The following is a 21,617-nucleotide window of genomic DNA, read 5'->3' as shown; positions in this document are numbered from 1 at the left end:
CATCAATTTAATTTATAGTGCTAGATTTCATACTAATGGTTTCACCTTTAGAAAATTTAGTTAAATGGTATTTTTAAAATTATATTTTATTTTTATATTTCAGTTCCAGTTGATTATGATTTCTTTTTTGGATCATTTTTTATTTTGATTAAACACACAAAAACCAATTGTTTAATTATGTTCTTTTTGTTTTCAAAAACCTCAGATCATAAAAAAAAATTATATTGATCTTTGCAGATTTATCAATTGGATCACAAAACAAAATAGTCTTTATAAATAGAGTTGATAGACTTTACAAAACAAAATAAACTTTATAAATAAATAATTATATTGATCTTTAAATATTATATTGATATTTATAAATTATTAAAAATGATACATGAATATGTGAGATAACCGGAGACATAATAGATAATTAGATATGGATCATTTCAACTTCATGATCTTATTGTGTGGTGAATATTGTAAGAAAGTATGAAAATAATGATTTATAGGATGTTAATATAAAATAGACAATAGAGATAAACCTTTTAAAAGATTAAAAGAATATATATAAAATATACATATCATACAAACTCTAAAACTAAGCTTTTACGATGATATTTGATTTGATTTTTTATAACCCATACAACAACAATAACAAAAAAAAACACAAAAGTACGTTGTGTAACTCGCCATGATGCCATGAGATCAACGGCTCACGTCCTCCGTCGCTTAAACTCGCCGGAGGATCTCACACCATCAAGAAAACGACGTTGTGTAAGTCGCAGCTACGGCCACATGGACGGGCAGGTCTGGTGATCATCTACGCGCACTCTCCCAAAGTGATCCACACGCGGACCGAGGACTTCATGGCCCTGGTTCAGAGGCTCACGGGTCTAGAGGATATTATTAGACGGAACAATAATTACGATGTCAGCGAATCATCATCTTCCGTGGTGACGGAAGAGGTTAACGTCGGTGGTGATCATTACACGGCGGAACCGTTTAGCCAGGAGAGAACACAACGACAAAAGCTAGCTGATATGCCATTGTTCACACCGAGCTCGATGACTTTGTTTGGTTCTGCAACTCAACTTCTATACATGTCCCCGAACGGAACCGATTCGTTTTAATTTCACCTTCGGTTTTTAAATTCAAATAAGACTTTTGATTTATAATATACTTCTATGATGTTGTATTATATGTATAGTTTGTTCATTCGTTTATTGATAAGTTATTTTATTTAGTCTTGATTAGTTGGTGTAAATATCACTTATTTCATAAACCAAAAAAAAAAAGATATGTCACTCTGTACTTTGGTTGAATTTTAAAACGTAACAGTTAGGTTTTTAAAATATTTTCTGTAACGGCAGTTTTTTTTTTTTTTGTCACTGTAACGGCAGTTTAAAAGAATATATATCAACAAGAATTGTTCCATGAATCTGATTGATGATAAATAAGTTTGCATTAGTAAAATATAAATATAAATGTAACTTAATTAGAACTTGGAATTAAGCTACAAAAATAGTGGTATTTTAATTTATTTTCTCTTCTTACTATAATTTATTCCGATCTTTTAATTTGGGTTTACCATGATAAGTGTCACCATACGAAGGCTGATCAATTGTGAAAAGAATATTAAATTTTACAAAAAGATGTCACAATACTATTAAGGGAAAAAAGCCTAAAAATACCCCATTTATTTTTTATTTGGAAGTTTAATACATTGTCTTTTTTAATTGGAAGAAAAATACCTCGTCTAATTTTCATTGGTTTAAAAATACTTAGTCTTTAAATTTTTGGTAGATTCCAACCTATGACTTAACCGTTGTTAACGGACGTTACAGATCATTTAACGGACGTTAAAGTCTAACCACACGAACTTTTATAGATATATACAACACGATAAAGCTAATTAGATGATTTTTGTCCTAGTGGTTACGAGTGAGTTGGGTACATCTCGACACCAGTGTTCGGGTTCGAGAGACATCAAACCGCTGAAGTTTTTTTTTCTTTTAATTTCTTTTTTCTCTTTCTCCTTCAGTTGGATCTGTGAACTCTCCCCAATCATCATCCTTACCGTTGTTGGCCGTTTTTTTCTTTTAATTTCTTTTTTCTCTTTCTCCTTCAGACATCTGTTGGATCTGTGAAAGAAATTGTTTGGATTTTGTGGAATAGTCTTCTTCTTCTTTGTCTATCTATCAATACTGGCCAACAACAACTCTCTGATCTGTTTTGAGATATTCTGTAATTAGATCTGACGAATCCGAACAAATTTTCAATTTTTTTATCTGGAATCTGAAGTATTAGACGAACTCTCCCCAATCATCATCCTTACCGTTGTTTGTAGTGAATACATTGACGGTTGGCTAAGGGAGAAGAAGAAATTGATGTTGTTAGATCGGGAAAACCATTGTAATAGATGGATTTGAAAACTTCCGTTTTAGTCGGCCACCATCAATGTCGTTAGGGTTGCGATTAGTAAAGAAAATGACTTAATAATTACGATTTTACCATTCTGTTAAAAAATATTTTTTAAAAATCAAAAGGTGTACGAGAGTGGCTTCTAACATGGGTTCTAAAGTATTACCAAAACATATTATACCACCAGACCATACCAATATATTTGAAGCAAAGTGTATCCAAAATATATATATCTATATATACACACATGGTTAGACTTTAGCGCTTGTTGAATGATCTGTAACGTCCGTTAACGACGGTTAAGTCACGGGTTGGAATCTACCAAAAATTTAAAGACTAAGAATTTTTAAACCAATGAAAATTAGATGAAGTATTTTTCTTCCAATTTAAAAAGACAAGGTATTAAACTTCCAAATAAAAAATAAATGGGTATTTTAAGGCTTTTTTCCCATACTATTAATATCGTTACAGGCAGATTCAGTTGTCTATATACCGCTCATCTATATAGAAATTCAAAACTGCTGCAAATTTTTCGTTATTTGAGAAAGATTAGAGTGAGGACGTTTGGAGATGTGTTGCGAGAGCAATTTAGCAAATGACTCTCGGACTGGGTCACGTTGATTTTCTTGTAGCACATCTATGACCAAGTTCAACTGCGCAGCTTAAATAAGTACCAATTTTTTATTTTATTTAACAGTTTGGGAGAGCCAACAGGTAGTTCAAAGAAAATTTCATTTTGAATAAATTCTTACATTTTAAATTTCTTGTGGCATTCACATGGCAAAATTTGTTAAATTATAGTTTTCTGTAAAATTTGATATACAATTCGTTTTTCTATTCCAAAAATGATGTGAATGATATGTTCACCAAAATTACCTTTGATCAAAAGGGAAGAAAAAAAATAGAAAGATATGTTCACCTCAAATTTTTTTAAATTTATCCAAAAGTGAGACTATGAGGAGAGACAAATTTAACTCGTCTTCTTCATATAATCTTGTAATACGTATAGGGCCTTCTTATTGGCGTATAGGGCCTTCTTATTGAGCCAAGAAGACTAACTAAAATATATGAATATATCTCTATATTCATCATTATAGATCCTAGGCCCGTTATTGAATAGTGAGATAGTATTTGTAATTAATTTTGTTTTATTTACTAATAATAATAATAATTTATTCCCACTATGAATTTCTTTTGGAAATTTTTTCATAAAAACCACTAAAATAAGTTTCTTTTAAATACCAATTTTAGTTTTATTTTTTCAAAAATACCACAGTTTTTTTTCCAAAATTATCACCAAATTAAATAAAAATTTAATATTCAAAAAAAACCCTATATTCTAAACACTAAACCATACCCCTAAAAACTATACCTTAAATCTAAAATGGTCAACCCAAACCTAGAAAATAAATTTTACATCTTTAAAAATCTTTTTTTTTTGTGTGTGTTTGTGGTATTTTTGGTTAAAAAAAGGTGGATTTTCAAAAATACCCCTTTTCCTTTATGGTACTTATGGAAAAAAAATTTTAAGTGTGGTATTTAAGAAAAAACAAAATTAAAAGGTGGTATTTTATGGAATCCCTCATTTCTCTTTTACCCACTTGTATATGTGATTATGTTATTGATTTATTTTTAGAGTTCCTCAGCTGTTTGGTTAATGTCCCATATTGAATAAGTTGATACGTTCCAGTTTTGCTTTCCACCAGTCACTATGATCAGTGAAACAAAAGCAAATCTAACTATGGTGCATAATAAATTCTATACACATATCATTGATTCATTAGCAAATACATCTAGTTCCAATCCTCTATACCTACTTACAAGTATTCTTGTATTTGTTTTTGTTTTATTTAGTCCACAATCTCTATCTACTTTTCTTAGTGACATTAAATAAGTTTTCCAGAATAATACATAAATTCATTCTTTCTTCAAATCTTCAATGAATCTTGACTCTTAAGTAATACATGGTCTACTTACATGCAATATTCCAAACAAGAAAATTATTAAGAAGAAAGAGACAAGAGTAACTTAATGAGATGGAGTAACCATAAGCCTTTTTAACTTGGTCAACTAGTTGGCCATCTATTTTCTGGCAATCTCATGGATTACAAAAATGGTTCATGTATTTATTTTCATTTTTGGTCAAACAATTGCACCTAACTGGTTTAACATTAATGGGTATTCTAAAATATTAATGTGTGTTGGGTCTTTTTCTAGAGGTATCACTGTTGTAAACATAAATTAATACTATCCTAACAACTACTAATATATCATTACTTTCATGGAACACTAAACACTCGAGAGTTTTCTTTCATAGTTTTGAAAGCAATCAGGTGTAAGTGTGTAACTAAAATGTAAAACTAAAGCCTATCTTGTTAAATGCTTGAAGAGAGAGTTGTTTGCGTGAAAATGTGAACCACACGAATAAAAGAGACGTGACTTCCAAAATCAAAGAACTGTTCAATCCAATGCAGTCAAAGTCTCTCGCACATAGATCAACACGTTTATGTCTCCATACGAAGAAAATAAAAGTCTATAAAGAGTGATGTATTAAAAGTTCATAACCACATAAAAGTAATAGTCCCTTTTTTGAAAAGTTTCTAATGTATAATAAGTTAATCCAGTTGACCTTATGAAACACATTTGTAAATTAGATGTTGGCTAAAGTTTGATTGTTCCGCGCATTTAATTGACAGCAAAATGAGTTTAGCAAAATAAAAACTCACCCAACTGGGTTAATCGACCAACCCACCGTAGGTATAGTTTTGATCGACTGAGGCATAAGATTTTTGTATTTTTGTCAGAAAGAACCGTTTTGATATGATACCTCTCTTGTGACAATATCTCCACCAAGAACATTCCACTTATGATGATAAAATTAGGGCATGTCATTCCATCATCGATATTGTGCTCTATTAACTCCGATTTGAGAACATCAGTATATTGACAAGATTTTATTACATAAAGTTTGACAAATATTTTAATAAAAAGTTAAGTATAACTAAATGATATTGATACATCCTCCTACCAAGTCAGAATTGAAAAAAAAAATTAAAGTTAATTATTTTTGTTGACTATACAACACCTAAATAAAGCTTTGAATTTTTTTATTTTTTTTTGTGTTGACAAAAAAAAAATGAATATTGATACATCCTCCTACCAAGTCAGAAATGAAAAAAAAAATAAAGTTAATTAGTTTTGTTGACTATACAACACCTAAATAAAGCTATGAATTTTTTTTTTCATAACTAATACACATTTGTCACACTTCCCTCTCATAATATCTCTAAAACATCTATTTTCATTTAAAAAGTTTATTCTTAAATTTATAAATTAACACATGCAATAAACTAAAAAATTAGTATCTTCTGATTGAGTTTATCTTTTAAATTTTTATTTTATTTGTACTACTTTTATTTATTTTTCTCTCGTTGGGGTTTCTGACTTTATGTCTTATTCTAATCTCATCCCATAAAAATTCGCAACCGGCCACATTGGCTAGTGGCAACGCATAGAGCCAGAGAACAAGTGAACTAGAAACCGACCAAAACACACACGAACACTTTATTAGTCTTGAGGCTGATGTTTAATCATTCATTCAATCGAACTTAGAAATTTTTAAGATAAAACAATTCCAAGAGGAAAGCAAACAGACAAAGTTATTTACAAAATGTTGCAATCGTTTCTCGTTTTACACTTTTGCATTTGAATCTTTCAAACTTTTGAGACAAAACCGTCCCACCACTTTAAACCTTATTTTAATCGCATCCTTCTCGTCAACCGAATCCATCATCCCGAGATAATGACGTCCGCGTCCCACCATGTCTCAGCCTCACACTCCGTCAACACGCCGTTAAACTTCCTCAAATCTCCCACCGCGATTTCTCCGCTAACATCATCCCTGACGTACACTTTCTCCACTCCGCCGGCGTCAATCCCGATAATATTCCCTAACAACCTCCCCGGCTGCCTCCACTCCGCAAGCAACGCCGGCATCTTAAAACCGGCGCGTGGATCACACGCCTTCACTTTAACGGCGTCGACACCGTTCTTCTCCGCCGCAAGAAAAACTTGCGACGATGTGAAGCTACAATTCTTGAGAAACGTAGCCACAACATTCTCGTGATCATCATCATCATCATCATCATCACCACCGTCGCTATCTAAATGATCCCAAAGCTTCACAACACCACTCGAACCAATCCCACCAAGATCAGGCCACGAGAACAAATCTCCAAAACTACCACTACACCTCTGCCTCATCCACGTGCGTTCACCACCATCAACGTCGTTATAATAATCAGATCCTCTCACGCGGAAACCTCCGTTGACCCGGCTAAAGATCGAGTCAACATCCTCATCTTCTTCGTCATCTTCCTCCTCTTCCTCTTCATCTTCATCGTCCGAGGACGCCGTAGACGAACAAGAAACATCGGAATCGCTATCGTAATCATCAAAAAGCGTTGGTGAAGAGACAGAGACATCTATATTTTTTCGTAACCTAACAACTAAACTGTTGAGTTTACTAACAAAGTTGGTGAAATAAGCTAGAAACGCTATAATCAAAGCTCCCCATTTCCAAAACCCGTAAGCTTGGTGTAGCTTTCCGATTCCGGAAACAGCAACAGATCGAGAAAGAAACGAAGGATCGTTAATCGAGTTTATGCCAACTTCGAAATCTCTTATTCTATTAATCACCGGCACCTCCATTATAGGGTTGTATTTTTTTTTTTCTTGTTACAAGAGATAAAAGAAAAATAAAAATAGAGTTTTGCGAGCGAGAGAGAAAAAAAGAGAGAAGAGAGAGAGATTAAGGATGCAGAGGCTTTGCTTAAAGGCTTTAAAAAGACCAAAGTGAAGAGTTAAACTACAGACGTGTCGGAGATCTAGTGGGTGAAGATGAGAGTTTTATGGCAACACGTAGGATAAAAAAGAGAGATAAGATTACAAATGAGTCAGCTTTCTGACAGATGTATTCTCTGTGTCTGTAACTATCTCACGACCACAATAAATAAATTGTTTTTTTTTTGTTAAAGTAAAATAGTAAATAATTGTTTAATTTTTTTGTTTTGTTTTGGGTGTTATTATTATCATCAATTCATCGTAAATATTTGTAAGTGGTTTGAACCACCTACCACAATATTTTGTTCACAATTATTGAAATAAGGTTTAGATTTGAGGCGTCCATAATAATTTTGTTGGTGGTTACTTTGTGAAGCGGATCATTGATGAGAAAAAGATTGTTTTTTTTTTTCTTTCTGTTTTTTTTTTGTTTAAGAATAATACAATATATATAGACAACTCATAGCCAGTTTAACAATCAATTTGACAACTCATAATATACAACTTTTTCTAGATTCACATTTATTTTCTTATTATTTAAAGGGAACTTTATAATAATTTTTTAACAAAAAAAAGTTTATAATAATTTCATGAATTTTTTTTTACATATATACTTCAAAAAAGCTTTAGAAATGAAGGATTTTGACTATGATTTATATAATTGATTTTCTCTTTAAATTTTGGTCAAATTTACATATTTGGATGTGAGTTTTGGGACAGACAAGTATAATTTTTTGGGAAAATAGTTTGTATATTCATGAATGAATCCTTAAATAACACAGAAAAGGCAAAGGTGCTAGAAGAAACTCATTCGTGAGTTGTGACAATTTGCAATGTTAGGAACAACGACATGTTCACCACAGACTTGGTGCCACGTGTTGTAGACTCCTGATTCCTGAATGAACACGAAAAAAAGGGACAATAAATGCGTTAATAGGCTATAGATTCCCACCAGAATTACCTGGAGTTAGATTTGGTCTAAATCACAATAAACGTTTTTCTGGTTAGATGCACGCCACGATTACGTCTATGACAAGGCACAATCAGACTGAATCTTACTAAGAAAGAGGCTTATCAATCCGGTTACGTTTCTGTTTTTTACTCAAAAACAACTTGTGTGTTCTACAATAGTCTTCAAAGCAAATCTAACTTGTTTAGTTTTCTTGGTGAAAATTTGGCTTTTCTCGGATTGTGTAAGATTTTAGTGCAATGTGTATTTTGAACGTTAAGAAGTATCATTTCATAAACTATTTAACAATGATTATGTATTGTATATGCGAAAAGTTAAATTGAAAATCCAAAACCAGACTTGTTTTTAAATAGAAAACAATGCTAAAACAAACACTTACTTAATTCGACCATTAATGAGTAATATCTTAAGTAGTACTTAGTATATTGTTTTCAAACAAAAAATCATGTTAATTGTTTTCAAACAAAAAATCATGTTAATACGTATTGCCAAAGATTAATCTGTGTTTAAGATTTACTTTATATTTATTGGAAGGAAAAAAAAAATCTCCTACAAAATGGTGATGATGTTATCACAATGATGTGCTGATGGTGATTGTGATTATCATGCATAAAAAAGGAAAAGTTAAGTTAGGAAGTATGTTGGACAGTGAAAGAAAGTGCAAGTAAGTCACCTATTAGAATAGTTATCTACTAGAATATGTAAAATGATTATATGATTTGGATAGGAACAGTCGAACAGATTAATAAACGAATGGTTTTAATGAAAGCTGATTTGACAACCGGGAAAAGTTTAAGATTTGGGCCAATCAGGTTCAAAAGGAGGCTTAGACTTCAACGATCCAATTTGTAGCCCAGAAATTGACTCCCCCAACCAAACGTAAACAAACACATGTCATCAATAGTCTGAAAAATAGCCTATACAAAGTATACTGTTCGGGAAAACCAACTCGAACTAAGCATGGCCTATATCAACAATTCAACACTAAGGGCCCTTTGTATATGGATGTTTGCATCAGATATTAATCTAAGCCAATCACTAAGTTTTTGTTTCTTTAATTTAATATAACTATTCATCTCAAAAGCCTAGTGAACTCCAACAGCTCATCAAATAGTATATCTTATCAAGATTGTGAGCTTCTTCTAATGGAACGTAAATCCTTGTTTATCACTGATTCTATATGCCTAGTTGTAATTATGGTTGTATTTACAACTTCTTGAACGTCTTTCACAGCCTCACATTTTAACAAATCCAGAAAAAGTCGTCTATCGAGAATATGCACTTATACCAAAATGAAAGAAAAGAACTGGATGCGGCAAAGATAAATTTTAAACAAATAGACACTCAAGTTTGTTAAGCTCATTTTTTCAACAAATCGAGTAGAAAAAATTAGCAAACAAGTAACTTAAGCACACTCCTCTAATCAAACATATATACTTCTCTTGATTTACCACTTCGTTTATGGAATCTTCAAAGCCAACCTTGCAGAGAACACCGCAGCACCGACACACAACAACGATAACACAAAAACAGAAAGACAACGATCCCAATAAGGTCAAACACGATTATAATCAGCTGCACAAACAAACTATCCACGACCAAGTACAACATTGTTATTCTCTTAATATTTTGGGTGTCTGTTTCATCAACATCTTTTTTTTTTGTATACTCCACAACATCATTAATATTATTTTCTTTTAGCGGATATATATCGCCACAAGAAACAAACCCTTAAAATCATAATTTGTTTTTTCTTATAGCAGAAGTGCATTTATTTTGTTATATAGAATATTTTTTTTCTTAGACTTGTTGTCACCACTCACCAATATTCCAAAGTTTCTATTACAATAATAATTCATTCTTTTCTTGACCATCAAATCTCCAAATTTCCCATTTTCCTCAAACTTACTTTTTTCCCTACAAATCTCCACTAAGACTAACAGTACTGTCTCATTCTAAACACAGTAATGTACACGACAAGAATTCTTATAAAAATCTAAGACCAAAAACAAAAAAACACCTGTCTCTCAAGTCTCATCAACTCTCACACTATTTCTTTCTCTTTAAAAAAAAGGGGTAAAAATAAAAAACCAATAGCAAATGATTCTTCCATCTATGCACAATCACATTGATGAAAAAAAAAGAAAAGTAAAAGAGCAAAAACAACATGAGAAAAAGCAAAAGGAATCGAATAAACAAACACTTTATCTTTTTCAAAATCTCATCAATAATGACACAATTTGGAATTCTCATTGGAAACTGCGTCCTGACGGTCCACAAAAATTCCAATTCAAAGCACACACTTTCGAGACAAAGACTTGCTTCAAAAGAATCAAAAGGACAAAGTTTTTTCTTTTATTAGTGTTGCCAAGTTTTTGGATTCTTTTATTTATATGAACCTCACTTGAAAGCAAAGTTTCCACCACATTTCCAAATCCCATGGCTACGTTGCAAAGATTCAAGTTCTTGGGGACACAGTGCGGAGTGGCGGTACAGAGCCCTACACGAAGCCCGAGTCCGAGGACAAGTCCTTTGGTACAGCTTCGACGTAAGAAGACAACCTTAAAGATGCTTTTGAGCCTTGCGTCACCGAGCCGCCGAGAGCAGCCGCCGTTGATTCATCATAACCACAAGGATGTAGCTGGACGCAAACTTAAAGACCTATTCGTCTCTTCGTCTTCTGGAGAGAAAGAAGAAGAAGCAGAAGAAGAAGTGGAGTTAGAGGAGAGACGGAAAGGGAAAACAAAAGAAGAAGTTCTTGCAGCCATGGCAGCTAGATTGAATGCAGCTGCTAGTTTACAATGTGAGTCCACTGACACAACACCTGCTTGGTTCGGATTTAGCAAGCGGCTTCTTCAGAGAGCTTGGCGACCTAAGCTTGATACTATTCCTGAGTAATGTAACAAAATTTCTTCTCTTTTTCTTATGTGACTTTGGAAACCATTAGTTTCCCATATGAATGAATAGATATGTTTCTTCTCTATCTTTATGTTTGAATTCCGAATAAAGATGAACAAAATTTCACATTTTCTCATCATCAAGAAAGAGAAAGGCTAAGCCTTTGTTACCTATTTGTTTCCAAATGGGATTGCTGAACTAGTGATTTTACTAATTTTAGTTTCTCAAGCCCAAGTCTTTGTATTTTTCTTCACGGTTCTGTTTTATATGTTGGGGAGACTACTAGTAAAGAAACCTAGGCATCATCTCATACCTTGTAAATGTAATAAAGACGGTGTTCTCCTCAGTAGGTGTTAGTGGCAAAGCCTCTATGTTTCTTTAGTGTCCTTGGTTTTGACTTGAAGCATGGATCTAACAACCTGAAATGTTTACATAAGAGCAAAGTGTTATTGATGATCAAGAAGTGAGATGGGGAAAGCAGAGGAAACAGAGGAAGGGAAGTGATTTTGTCGACATATAGGCCATTACTTAAGAAACGAAGAGGGCACAACAACATTCCTGGAGCTCAACTTATCCAGACTTGTATTGCCTGAGAACTACACAACTAAACTGAGATCATGAAACAGATTAGACCATGGAGAGATCATTGCTTACTTATGAAGGCAAAATGCGTGAACAATTAGGATTGAAGTTTAGAACTTTGGCTGCGGGTTCTTGAATGTTCAGCTTCATTTAAGACAAAATGAAGGGATGAGACGAGAGACTTATTCAGTAGGAAGGTACACCGAAGCAACAAAAAAACAAAGCTTATGAGGAGGAACAAAACTTAGCATTGGTCTTGTCATGAAATTTGACAACCCAAAGTGGATCTTAATTGCAATAGATGTGTGGTCCTGTCCTGTGGAAGCTCCAGCCCCATGTTCATAAGTAACTTTTTCTCGTCTTCCTGGACATTGACCCTTCTCTGTACAAACAGTACAAGGCTTTAAAGCCAAAGATAAGTTTTTTTTTAATATTCTGGTCCTCCTAGCGTAAGATTTTTAGGCGTTCGAACAAGGAAACACCTGATCACTTAACTCTGACGTAGACGAAAGTCTCCTTTTTCGTTTTCGATGACGCCGAGGATCGCATCATCACATGACACATGACACATTTGACATCCCAAGAAGAATGTAACAACTCTTACCGACGACAAAATTTACACTAGTCCTTTAAACCTGCGCCCAATGTCGTGAGAACGTTGTCGTTTAACTGAATTCAACAACACAAATAATTAAAACAGATTATAAAGATTGTTTTTTTTTTCTTTCTTTTGCCAATTTTTTGTTCTTAATTTAGAAACTAAAATTTCTTATCATAGTCGATATTATTTTTCAAACGTATATTTTAATGCAAAACCAAATAATTATTTACTCGCGAATAATTCGTATAAGCACTCCAATCTGATAAGATATATATCAACTGCAAATATATTGCGTAAATAAATTTTGTGGATTCAGAATATTCAAACTTCCTATGTTATCTTGAAAAATTCTTGGCTTTATCCTTAGGGGTAAAACCCTTTTTCACCTCCTATTAATTAACCAATCAAAATACAACAAAACGCCATGTCATATCATATTTATAAAATAAATCAAAATTAAAATAAAAAGACAAAACAAATTTAGGAAACAAATTCTGTAGATTTTTTAATAAGGAAATTATGTCGGTTTGGTTTATAAATGAATGATTAGAGTGTAGTTTTTATAATTAAACAAAATTATATGTCGGTTTGGGTTTACCAAATAGTGATTTGGTTTAGATTTTATAATTAAACGAAATTATATATCGGTTTAGGTTTACAAAATAGTTGTTAGGGTTTAGATTTTATAATTAAACAAAATTATATGTCGGTTTGGGTTTACAAAAGAGTGGTTAGTGTATAGGGTTTAGACTTTATAATTAAACAAAATTATATGTCGGTTTGGGTTTATAAAATAGTGGTTAGAATTTAGATTTTATAATTAAAGAAAATTATATGTTGGTTTGGGTTTATAAAAGAGTGGTTAGGGTTTAGATTTTACAATTAAACAAAATTGTATTTCAATATGGGTTTATAAAAGAGTGGTTAAGATTTAAATTACACAATTAAACAAAATTATATCTCGGTTTGGGTTTATAAAAATGTAATTTAGATTTAGATGTTATAATTAAAAACTATAATATGATGTTTATAATTAAAATTGAATTATAAACAGATTTTGTTTCTTTAATTAATAATTTTTTTCCTTAATTAAGAAGGGGTGAATAAGAGAGGTTCACCCCTAGAGGTGAACCCAAGAATTGTCCTGTTATCTTTCAGCTACATGATAAACAAATTTCTTGTTATATTATAAATGTCGTTTAGACTCTTTTCACATGAATTAAGTATCAATACTAGTATATTTGCAGCAGTTTTTGATCAAAAATATGTTTTTGGAAACATTTATCATTGAATGTCATTAAATGCTTATATTTATATTCAAACAAGTTTAGTTAACTCTTTCTACTATCTTTCTAACCAAACACAATTAAATATTCTAAATATCTATATATATAATATTCTACAATTAAGATAGAGATAGATATTGAGAAGATTTATTCCAAATTTAAATTTTTTTTTCTCCTATCATCTCTTTTTTATTTTAAATTTTAAATGTAGTAAATCATCATTTTAAATGTAGTAATTTTAAGAAGTTTGTAATTTATAACTGATATATCTTAACTTAATAAAAAGTAAAATTATGACGATTTAAACATATTAAAATTTTAAAATAACACAAACGAGTTATATTATATAACGAGTTATATAATATTAGAGGATTGAATTGAAAATACTAAAAAGTAAAATATCATTAATATGATACTTCAATACATGTTAAATCTTTATTTTACTATTTTAATAACACCAATATAAAATATATCGAATCAAACTGATTTAATTAAGATTGTATTAAACAAAAATTGTTGTGCAGTATACCGCAGATTATACACTAAATTAACAAAATAGTATATTAAAAAAATTAATATTAACATCATACATTAATAAAAAATTATGTAAAAACTTATACCATGGATCATAATCTAGTTTAAAGTTATACATTAGGTGACATCTTATATTTTAGAAAAGAAAAAAAAAACACGGTTGACTCTTAAACTTCTATTATGTTTTTACATTATTGCTTCATAATATTAAGTATTGGCAAAAGATAAAATACATAAATCCTTATATTGTTTCATAATATTAAGTGATACTTTGAACCAAAAAGATTAGGGAGCAGCAAACAAATATGGATTAGTTTAAAAAGGGAAAAAAACTTAAAAAATGAATTGCTAATAAGAATCTATGTCACACCAATCATAGCCGAATGTGGGGTTTTTCTAATGACAGCTTGCTTTCTCACATTTGGTCAAGCGTTAACCATTTTCTCACCGGCACAAGTACTTAAACAAACATATCATGTTTTTTCTTTCTCTCTTAATCTAATCCAATTTTGTCCTTGTAAAAAAAACCAAACTTGGTTTCCTGTTTGGTACAAAAGGAAGATGTTGAGAAACCGCCTTGTGTTCTTCTTCTCCTCTGCTTCTACTACTACTCATTAAAGTCGCAATCTTTTTGCTCTGGATTCTTGTTTGCAACCTTCCTTATAATTCTGGGTATTTTCTTATTATTCAGATTCTCCTTAAAGTTCTCCTTTTTCTTGTCCTTAGAAAAATACAATCTTTTTTTTTTTCTTTTCTCTTTCCTTGTGGATTTGGATGATTGGTTTTGATTTTACAGTTCATTTCTAGTCACCATTACGCGTTTCTTTCTTCTTCTTCTTCCGTGTCGAGCTTTACTTCTGACTTTGTGGTTTCTTTAATACTTTCTTCTTCCCTTCTCTTTACCCTTTTCTGTGTGTTGCCTTTATCAGATCTGTACTTGTTGCTGTCGAAACAGAGAAGAGGGCAGGAAGAAGAAGCACTAAGTTAGTTTCTCTTCTCCTAAGAGTAGTTTAAACAAAAAGGGCTGCTTCCTTTTTTTACTAAATGATTCAGATTTGCTCTTCTTCAATGTAATTTGCAGGTAAAGTTTGTATCTTGAAGTGAAATTGGATTGCTTGGCTACAAATTCATGACTACTTGGGTCAGAAAGATTGAGTTTAGTAAAGGGTTGTAAGATTTTGGGAGCGTGAAAGGGTCTCGTAATGGCGTCTAGAGAAGGAAAGAGACGTAATCATAATCATAATCATCATCATCATGATAATGATGAGAAGCTTGTGCCTCTTGCTGCTTTGATTAGTAGAGAGACGAAAGCTGCTAAGATGGAGAAACCGATTGTGAGATTTGGTCAGGCTGCTCAATCTAGGAAAGGAGAAGATTATGTCTTGATCAAGACTGATAGTCTTCGTGTTCCTTCCAATTCTTCAACTGCTTTCTCTGTCTTTGCGGTATTATACCTTAGGATACACTTATCTTAATAGCTTACTTCTTTATGCAAGACATGATAATGTTACTTCTTTTTGCAATTAGACTTCTGATTTGAGTAATTCTTGAGTGTTAGAACCGTAGAAATGTTCACCTAGATGGCTTTGTTATGCTACTGATGCATCTACCTTGTTCATGACGTTCTGTTTATGTGTTTGACTGTCTTATAGTTTTGTGTTTTTGCACTGTTAGGTATTTGATGGGCACAATGGAAAAGCTGCAGCGGTTTTTACAAGGGAGAATCTATTAGACCATGTTATTAGTGCTCTTCCCAGTGGGCTTAGCCGTGATGAGTGGCTTCACGCTTTACCCCGTGCATTAGTTTCTGGATTCGTGAAGACTGATAAGGAGTTTCAGAGCAGAGGTATATTCCTATAGAAATCATCAGTTGCACTACTTGATTTATCTTTGCTTGTGGCTGATGTGTAGTTTATTCCTCTCTTTGATATTAGGAGAAACTTCTGGAACAACAGCCACATTTGTGATAGTAGATGGATGGACTGTGACAGTTGCATGTGTTGGGGACTCTCGCTGCATCTTAGATACTAAGGGTGGTTCAGTTTCCAACCTTACTGTAGATCATAGGCTTGAAGATAATACAGAAGAGTATGTACCTGAAATGGGGAATCTTTCTAAGTTTCTTTTGTTTAGGGATCGTAAAGTACAATCTAAAATCTAAACCCTTTTTGTCATGATTCAGGAGGGAACGTGTTACTGCTAGTGGTGGAGAAGTTGGCAGGCTAAGCATTGTTGGAGGCGTTGAGGTGTGTTGTGTTCTGTTTTCCCATTAACTAACTTACGTTTTGAGTCGTGAGCTTGAAAAAACTATTGAATTCTGCAGATTGGTCCTCTACGGTGTTGGCCTGGTGGTCTTTGCCTTTCAAGGTCTATTGGAGATATGGACGTTGGGGAGTTCATAGTTCCAGTTCCCTTTGTAAAGCAAGTGAAGGTATATTTATATATCTTTGACGTTTCCTTTACAAATTTGTTTCGTCATTTACAAACAAACTCTCACACTGTTCTTCACAATTGGTATATGTACTTAAAGCTATCAAACCTTGGCGGAAGGCTTATTATTGCGTCTGATGGCATATGGGACGCTCTCTCCTCAGAAGCAGCTGCTAAAACTTGCCGTGGATTATCAGCTGAACTTGCTGCTAGACAAGTAGTTAAGGTAATTTGAATATGCTTAACCGAACCTTTGCTTGTAAAGAAGTGAACTAAGAGTCTTGAGGTTTGTGTTACAGGAAGCATTGAGAAGAAGAGGACTTAAGGATGACACAACATGCGTTGTAGTTGACATAATCCCACCCGAGAACATCCAAGAACCACCGCCTTCTCCTCCTAAGAAACACAACAACTTCTTTAAATCACTGCTCTTCAGAAAGAAATCAAACTCATCTAACAAACTCGCCAAGAAACTCTCTAGTGTTGGTATCGTGGAAGAGCTCTTCGAAGAAGGCTCTGCAATGCTCGATGAAAGGTCACTCCTTTCTCTTTCTCCCTCTAAAACACTAAAAGTCTTTTGAAGTTTGTTGCGTTTTGCAGACCTATCTAACAGGCTTTTTATGTCATGTCTTGCAGGCTAGGATCAGGTGATTGTTCTAAGGAATCAACAACAGGAGGAGGGATATTCACGTGTGCGATATGTCAACTAGACTTGGCTCCAAGTGAGGGGATATCAGTCCACGCGGGTTCGATCTTCTCGACAAGTCTAAAACCGTGGCAAGGACCGTTCTTGTGCACAGATTGTCGTGATAAAAAGGATGCAATGGAAGGGAAACGCCCAAGTGGAGTTAAAGTCATCTAAGAATGAACCTCACACACACACACACAGGACTCTCTATTCGTTCATTATAATTCTTTCTTCTTTGGTTCTTTTTTATTACACTCCATTCGAATAATAAAAATTTGAGTACACCTGATTCTTTTATGGATCTTGGGTTCGTAATGGGATATATAGTGAGTTGGATTGATTGGTATACTATGTGAAAAAAGCTTGTGTTCATACTTGAAAACAAAACAAATCTATATGAGAAAGTTTGGATAAACAAAGCTCTGTGTCTCTCTTCTCTTTGCCTTTAGTTTGAATTTTGATTTAGTTCAAACTATTTCAGATTGTAACTCAAAATCAAAGATGTTCGGTCCAAAAATTCCAAACGGACCTTGATGTTTTCGGATGTGTCCATCAATGCGTAAGGATGGTCGTAATGTGGAGCCTAGGGAAGACACGAGATTGGTATGATTCAAATATACTTGTACCTTCAAACTTCAAAGCATTACGCTCTATGTTGTTCTCCTTTTGGCATATTTTACTTCTCTTTACTTATTACTCAATCAACTTATGTTTTTGGAAAGAAAAAAAAGCCAAAAGATTATTCCAATTGCTTTGTTTTTTTTTTTTTTCCTTTTCTTTCTTTCCAAAACATATTTTGAAATAAATTAAAAGTTTTGACACGGAATCATGGGACTTTACATACTCATTCTACATTTAGTCATTTATTAGTGAACAAACAAAAAAGAAGTCATTTACTAAATTGAATACTCCTTCTGTATCACAAAGGATGATGTTTTAAGATTTTCACATATATTAAAAAAGTATTTAATGTTTAGATATAAATACATTATTTATTTATAATAACATTCTTATAACTATTAACCAATAGTAGTTCACCAAACTTTAATATTTTCATTTAATGGTTTTTAAAATTTACAATTTTTTAGCATTAATTGATAAAAATTAATATTTTATGATACAAGAATAAATCCTAAAAAGTTATATACAGAGGGAGTATAAACATTAAACTTGACAGTAATGGTGTTTTGAATGGGGAACATTTTTTGCATGAAACAAGCAAATACATTGTTGAAAGCAGAAAAAGCTCAGCTTCTTCTGATTTTATTATGAAAAAAGTCGAAAAAAGCTCACTCAGCTTCTGCACCGATAAATCAACAATCAAAAAAAGGAAAGCCCCCACACATTTCACTTTATTTACCAGATGGTCCCTCAATAAGGCAAATATTATAAAGAACTAAGTTTTTGGGAATTTGTAAGATTTGATTGACAGAGAATTTAATTCTTGGTTTTAGAAAGTAATTATGATAGCATTAATCTTCTTCACATGGAAGAGAGTTTAACACGTGAGAATCATACTCACGCGTGTGAGCACAAACAACCAATTTATTACTTTACCGTTACGGGGAAAATCAAAACCCTTTGACTATATCTGAAACAAACCATACGGTCCACGATTCATCAGATACAGTAAATATCAGATAAGGGTACATTAGTCATTTTCATTAAGTTTACGTTACTGTTTGCGTTAATGACGAACCTATACCACTTTCCCCATTGTTGTTGTGTTCTGTCTTGAAGTCCTCAACGCTCGTTTCTATTCTCTCTCTGCACAACAATGGCCAAAAGCTCTCTCTTCAATAAGCGTTTGCTTCTCTCTCTTCTTCTTCTTCTTCTTCTTCTTCAGTGTTGTTTCCTTTCTTCTTCTTCAAGCTCAGATTCAGAAGCTCTGTTAAACTTCAAACTCACCGCTGATTCCACCGGAAAACTCAACTCATGGAACACAACAACAACAAACCCATGCCAATGGACCGGAGTCACCTGCGACCGCGACCGAGTCACACGTCTCATCCTCGAAGACATCGAACTCACCGGGTCAATCTCACAGCTCACCTCACTCACTTCACTCAGAGTACTCAGTCTCAAACGTAACAACCTCTCTGGTCCAATCCCAAACCTCTCCAGCCTCACAGCTTTAAAGCTTCTCTTTTTATCACACAACCACTTCTCCGGTGACTTCCCAACTTCAATCACTTCACTCACTCGTCTCTACCGTCTTGATCTCTCTTTCAACAACTTCTCCGGCCAGATTCCACCGGATTTAACCGAGTTAACCCATCTCCTCACTCTCCGGTTAGAATCAAACCGGTTCTCCGGTCAGATACCAAACATCATCCTCTCCGATTTACAAGACTTCAACGTCTCCGGCAACAACTTCAACGGTCAGATACCAAACTCATTGTCCCAATTCCCTGAATCTGTCTTTACGCAAAACCCATCTCTATGCGGAGCTCCATTACCGAAATGCACAAAACTCTCAAGCGACCCGTCTAAACCGGGTCGACCCGATGGAGCAAAGGCGTCACCTTTAAACAACCCTGAAACCGTACCTTCATCTCCAACCTCAGTTCACTCCGGCGGCGACAACAACAAAAGCAACACATCACGAATCAGTACTTTATCACTCGTAGCTATCATCCTCGGAGACTTCATTATCTTAAGCTTCGTCTCTCTTCTTCTCTACTACTGTTTCTGGAAACAATACTCAGTGAACAAGAAGAAGCACTCAAAGGTTCTTGAAGGTGAGAAGATACTCTACTCATCAAGTCCTTACCCAACATCAGCACAAAACAACAACAACAACAACCAGAATCAACAAGATAAGGGTAAAATGGTGTTTTTCGAAGGAACTAGACGTTTTGAGCTTGAAGATCTTCTCAGAGCATCAGCTGAGATGTTAGGTAAAGGTGGATTCGGGACGGCGTACAAGGCTGTGCTTGAAGACGGCAATGAAGTTGCTGTGAAGCGGCTTAAAGACGCGGTGACGGTGGCTGGAAAGAAAGAGTTTGAGCAACAAATGGAGGTTTTGGGAAGGCTTCGTCATACTAATCTTGTGAGCTTAAAAGCTTATTACTTTGCTAGAGAAGAGAAGCTTCTTGTCTATGAGTACATGCCTAATGGTAGTCTCTTCTGGCTTCTCCATGGTACGTTGTCGTTTTGGGATTCCTTTTCTCTTACTAGTTAGTGAACTTGGTCGGGTCAAAACAGGTGATTCCTAAGTCATGGTACTTAGAAGGAAATGACATTAGTGTAACGCCAAGAGTCATTGTAGCAGTAGGGGTAAAAACTTTTTGGAGTTAGTGAGAATGAGATATCATGTTTCTGTTGGTTGAAAAATCGTTTTCATGAGGCATATTTGTTATTACTAATTTAGATAATGTGAATTTAAGTCTGTTTTGGATAGATAGACAGTACCACTGGGCGACAAGTTGGACAAATAAAGTTATGATCTGTCTCATTTAAATCGATCTTTATGGGAAACCTTTATCGTGTTTGTTTAGTTTCTTGTGTTTTGTCCTTACCTAACCATTTGTTTATGACTTTTATTATTCATTGTGGTTTTTTGTAACTCTAATTACATTTTTTGAGGTAAGTGGCAAATTTGTAATGTTCGTGTTTGCTTGGGTTGTTGGACAGGAAACCGTGGACCGGGTCGGAGTCCATTGGATTGGACTACGCGCCTTAAGATCGCGGCTGGGTCGGCACGTGGCTTAGCTTTCATCCACGGTTCGTGTAAAAACATGAAGCTTACACACGGTGATATCAAATCCACCAATGTCCTACTCGACAGATCAGGCAATGCTCGTGTTTCTGATTTCGGGCTATCTATGTTCGCCCCATCGCAAACCATTGCTAAATCCAACGGCTACCGTGCACCGGAGCTGATGGATGGCCGAAAACACACTCAGAAGTCCGATGTTTACTCATTTGGAGTGCTTCTTTTGGAGATTCTCACCGGAAAATGTCCTAATATGGTTGAAACTTGTCACTCTGGCGGTGCGGGTGGGGCGGTGGATTTACCGAGATGGGTCCAATCGGTTGTGAGAGAGGAGTGGACGGCTGAAGTGTTTGATTTGGAGCTGATGAGGTATAAGGATATAGAGGAAGAGATGGTGGGGTTGTTGCAGATTGCTATGGCATGCACCGCGGTTGCTGCTGATCACCGTCCGAAGATGGGTCATGTTGTGAAGTTGATAGAGGATATACGTGGTGGTGGCTCTGAGGCCTCGCCGGGAAACGATGGGATCAATTCTGCGGTGGACTCGCCATGCTTGTCCGAGGACACGTGCGGTGGGACTACTAGTCAGTAGTAAGATTTGTTTACTACAAAAAATGTAAATCACGTGCCTAGAATCTCAACTTTTGTCATTCTTCTAGAGT

At 34.1% G+C, this 21,617-nt stretch overlaps 4 protein-coding genes across 5 annotated transcripts; 3 read left to right on the top strand and 1 right to left on the bottom strand.

Moving 5' to 3' along the window:
- On the bottom strand, positions 5,941-7,295 carry LOC104701468. Its single transcript, XM_010417160.2, has one exon. The coding sequence runs from the start codon at positions 7,114-7,116 to the stop codon at positions 6,196-6,198; it is 921 nt and encodes a 306-aa protein (XP_010415462.1). The 5' UTR covers positions 7,117-7,295; the 3' UTR covers positions 5,941-6,195.
- Positions 10,500-11,246, top strand: LOC104701467. Its single transcript, XM_010417159.2, has one exon. The coding sequence runs from the start codon at positions 10,658-10,660 to the stop codon at positions 11,114-11,116; it is 459 nt and encodes a 152-aa protein (XP_010415461.1). The 5' UTR covers positions 10,500-10,657; the 3' UTR covers positions 11,117-11,246.
- On the top strand, positions 14,565-17,609 carry LOC104701466 (probable protein phosphatase 2C 15). Of its 2 annotated transcripts, XM_010417158.2 has the most exons (10): positions 14,565-14,791; positions 15,049-15,102; positions 15,201-15,564; positions 15,794-15,965; positions 16,054-16,207; positions 16,302-16,365; positions 16,443-16,550; positions 16,650-16,775; positions 16,849-17,084; positions 17,186-17,609. In XM_010417158.2, exons 3-10 carry the CDS (start codon positions 15,322-15,324, stop codon positions 17,409-17,411), a joined length of 1,329 nt encoding a protein of 442 aa, XP_010415460.1. In that variant the 5' UTR covers positions 14,565-14,791; positions 15,049-15,102; positions 15,201-15,321; the 3' UTR covers positions 17,412-17,609. The 2 variants fall into 2 exon arrangements, with proteins under 2 accessions (XP_010415460.1, XP_019083248.1); XM_019227703.1 differs by having other exon boundaries at positions 14,579-15,102.
- LOC104701465 (probable leucine-rich repeat receptor-like protein kinase At1g68400) lies at positions 18,883-21,610 on the top strand. The gene is made up of 2 exons (XM_019227702.1): positions 18,883-20,380; positions 20,874-21,610. The coding sequence occupies exons 1-2, from the start codon at positions 19,015-19,017 to the stop codon at positions 21,545-21,547; spliced, it is 2,040 nt and encodes a 679-aa protein (XP_019083247.1). The 5' UTR covers positions 18,883-19,014; the 3' UTR covers positions 21,548-21,610.

This window comes from Camelina sativa, chromosome 7 (assembly GCF_000633955.1).
Source record: "Camelina sativa cultivar DH55 chromosome 7, Cs, whole genome shotgun sequence".
NCBI lineage: Eukaryota > Viridiplantae > Streptophyta > Magnoliopsida > Brassicales > Brassicaceae > Camelina > Camelina sativa.
The sequence above is the reverse complement of the archived record's forward strand: the minus strand, read 5'-3'. Positions and strand labels throughout refer to the sequence as shown.